Source organism: Sinocyclocheilus grahami, unplaced genomic scaffold, assembly GCF_001515645.1.
Source record: "Sinocyclocheilus grahami isolate Dianchi unplaced genomic scaffold, SAMN03320097.WGS_v1.1 scaffold117.1, whole genome shotgun sequence".
Lineage (NCBI taxonomy): Eukaryota > Metazoa > Chordata > Actinopteri > Cypriniformes > Cyprinidae > Sinocyclocheilus > Sinocyclocheilus grahami.
The window spans coordinates 1,691,078-1,694,150 of NW_015505296.1; the positions used below are offsets into that span (position 1 = coordinate 1,691,078).

Consider the following 3,073-nt stretch of genomic DNA (forward strand, 5'->3'; position numbering starts at 1 on the left):
AATGATCTTTAAAATAGCATCATATGACCCCTTTAAAGGAATAGTTGAGCCTGATACTTTAAATCTATTATCACACTCACCCACATTTTGGTCTAAACTTGTATGACTTTCTTTTTTCCGTGGAACACAAAAGGGAGTTTTTGAAGAATAACTTGGCTGTTTTTTTATATAATGAAAGATACCAACCTGATATGAAACGCCTTGCTCTCCGGTGTCACTCACAGTGAAGTCTTCTCGACTATGTTCTGGGTTGTTCATTATATCTGTCATTCTAATAGGAAAATAAAACATAAATCAGCCTGAAATTCATCTAAACTACACAGCATTCTATATACAAATAAAGGCCTGTTGATTAATGAAATGCAAAGGTTAAAGTATCTGTGGCAATCAAAAATTATATAGGAACTTACAAGAAAGCCTAAACTAGAGTTTAAAAGTTTGGGGTTGTTAAAACAATGTGTTTGAAGTCTCTTATGCTCACCAAGACTGCACTTATTTGATCAGAAATACAATAAAGACATTAATATTGTGAAATATTATTACAATTTAAAATAACTTATTTCTACTTGAATATATTCTAAAATGTAATTTATTCCTGTGATGCAAAACTGAATTTTTAGCATCATTACTCCATTCTTCAGTGTCACATGATCCTTCATCATTCTTATATGCCACTTCTGATCAATTTAATGCAACCTTGCAGAATAAAAGTAAAATCTTACTGACCCTGCTACTTGAACAGTAGTGTATATGTTGTTCAAAACTTTTAACACTAGCACACAAATACATAAGCTTGAGCAATACTTAAGGAATAGTTCGCCTCAATACTAACATTATGACGTAATTTCAATCCAGTCTAATTTTGTTCCATGAAACATAAAAGGTAAATTTTTTTTGATTATCATGATTAAAACATTAATGGTGTTTGTCATCAAAAATGTCATTTCTAAATTAAGTGAGGGGAAAATTATCAATGAATAACAATTAATAATTTATAAAAAATAATTAAAATTTGTATCCATATGACTCTTGTACTATAAATGTTTGCATGGCTTCAGGCTATTTGTCATATGGGACTACTTTTATGATGCTTTTTCATCCTAGTTACAGCTTGGCAGTATAAATTACCATCCACCTTTCTTTTATGGAAAACAGCCACCCAGATATTCTACCAAACATCTAATTTTGTGTTTCACAGAAAAAGAAAAACGCAGGGTGGAAGCAGGTGAGTAAATAATGACACAATTTTCATTGTGCCTAAACTATTCCTTTCACAAAAAAAGACACTTTGATCTAAATCCGTGCTCCAACAAGTCAGTTGCAGCATTTGCGTGTTTGTTCAGTACGTGATCCCAAAAAAAATCCCTTCCTGAATCCCCTTCAGACTGTCATGGTTTTAACAGCATGCACAAAACCAAACACGCCACCTAAACTTTGCTCCAGGCTGCGTGCGGTGTGACAGGGACAACAATGGTGTCTGCATGTGGGTATGCAAATATGAAGCATGGTAAAATAATAAAACAGGCCTCCATCATACTCATTCAGCTGATGGTGGTCTGAAGGACTCGACCCTGTTTGCAGTCTGTTGAACAGACAGAAGTCATAGTCGAATGCTGAAGGATAATAAAACTGTGAACACATAAGCCGACACACTAGTACACCCACGCTCACGCACTCTCACAAATTCTGTTCAATTATTCAACAGTTAAAGGCTGGATAGTACAAAGACCCACAAAAAAACTATTCACGTTATTTTGACAACGAGTCCCAAATTGATTAAATTGCTCTGGCTAAGGGTAGTGCCCAGTGTTGTTATCATTAACTTAAAATAGTTTTCATTAATTGAAATAAAGCTGAAAAAATAAAAAAACATAAATATTAGGTGAAAAACTTTAAAGTTTAGAACTTAAACTTGAATTGTTGCAACTAACTGAAATCAAATAAGTTGAAGGTAAACTAATAAAATGACTAAAACAGAAATCAAATAAAAATGCAAGCTTAATATAATTTTATAACAAAACAAAATCTTAAAAATGACAAAAGCACATAACAAAATTACTAAAACAAACTAAAATGAAGATGAAAACTGAAAACATAAAAATATAAATATTCATAAATATTACAATAGTAATACAAATTAAATACTAAATAATACTAAAATAACACTACAAAAAGGCAGACATAATTTAGAGAAGTCATTAACTGTAGAGAAAAGGGGGAACCTGTTGCAGTGATGGGGGAGTTCTGGGTGAACTGCCAAGATGCTCTTCCTGAAGTTTGTTATAGGCTATATACTGTAACTGTATTTTTAATAACTGTATTGTAAGTTTTTAGATGAGAAGGAAAGCAAAATGAAAAGGAGAAAGTGTGAAAGAGAATATTAAACAGGAGTGTTAGAAAACAAAGGAAGTATTATTAGGAGCATGCTGACTTTACTTGATTGCGTGGTATTTTTCAAAGAATGGTGAGGCTGTTGAATACAATGTGTTTTATGTCTATTATGCTGTCATTAGAACAACACTGACAGATCCTCTTACTTAGCGTTGTCCTTTAATTATGGCTTTGCTTGGGGCGAATATTGAGGCAGCTCAACTCACGGCCTTTAAAGCAGACAAACATGCCATAAAGTATATTACAATATTCCTTGATCAGTTCACCAGTAGGACATTTTTTAAATCCTGATATCCTTCTTGGCTGTAACCTATCAAGAATAATAATTATAAAATAGTTGCTCCCAGTGAACTCACAAAAAGCCTAGACATGATTCGGCATGTATGGTGACGTCTGTGCGTGCAATCCAAAAATCCTCATGGCAACCAGAGGCGTTTGGCACAGTGTTTAAATTATTTCAAAGTAATTTCTTGTAAATTCCACCCCTTGCTTATGGGCACTGATACAAGCACACACACATTTGTTTGTACACATATATACTCTAGACCTCATGCATCAAGGTAAGTTAGACTAGACCTAACATACAACAGCCAAGAAGTTTGGAGAATGCTGTGGGAATTATGATATCATATTTATATTTTATGGTCATTCCATTATTATTTTTTAAAAATGTTTGCCATAT

At 33.1% G+C, this 3,073-nt stretch overlaps 1 protein-coding gene across 1 annotated transcript in view; it reads right to left on the minus strand.

The window, feature by feature from the left end:
• The window catches only part of LOC107589548 (protein LBH), a 5,519-nt gene that overhangs the window by 1,408 nt on the left and 1,038 nt on the right, over positions 1–3,073 (minus strand). The window contains exon 2 of the mRNA XM_016278031.1: positions 187–271. Within this exon, the coding sequence (XP_016133517.1) occupies positions 187–270 (84 nt within the window). The 5' untranslated portion in view covers position 271. The remainder of the gene's footprint in view (positions 1–186; positions 272–3,073) is intronic.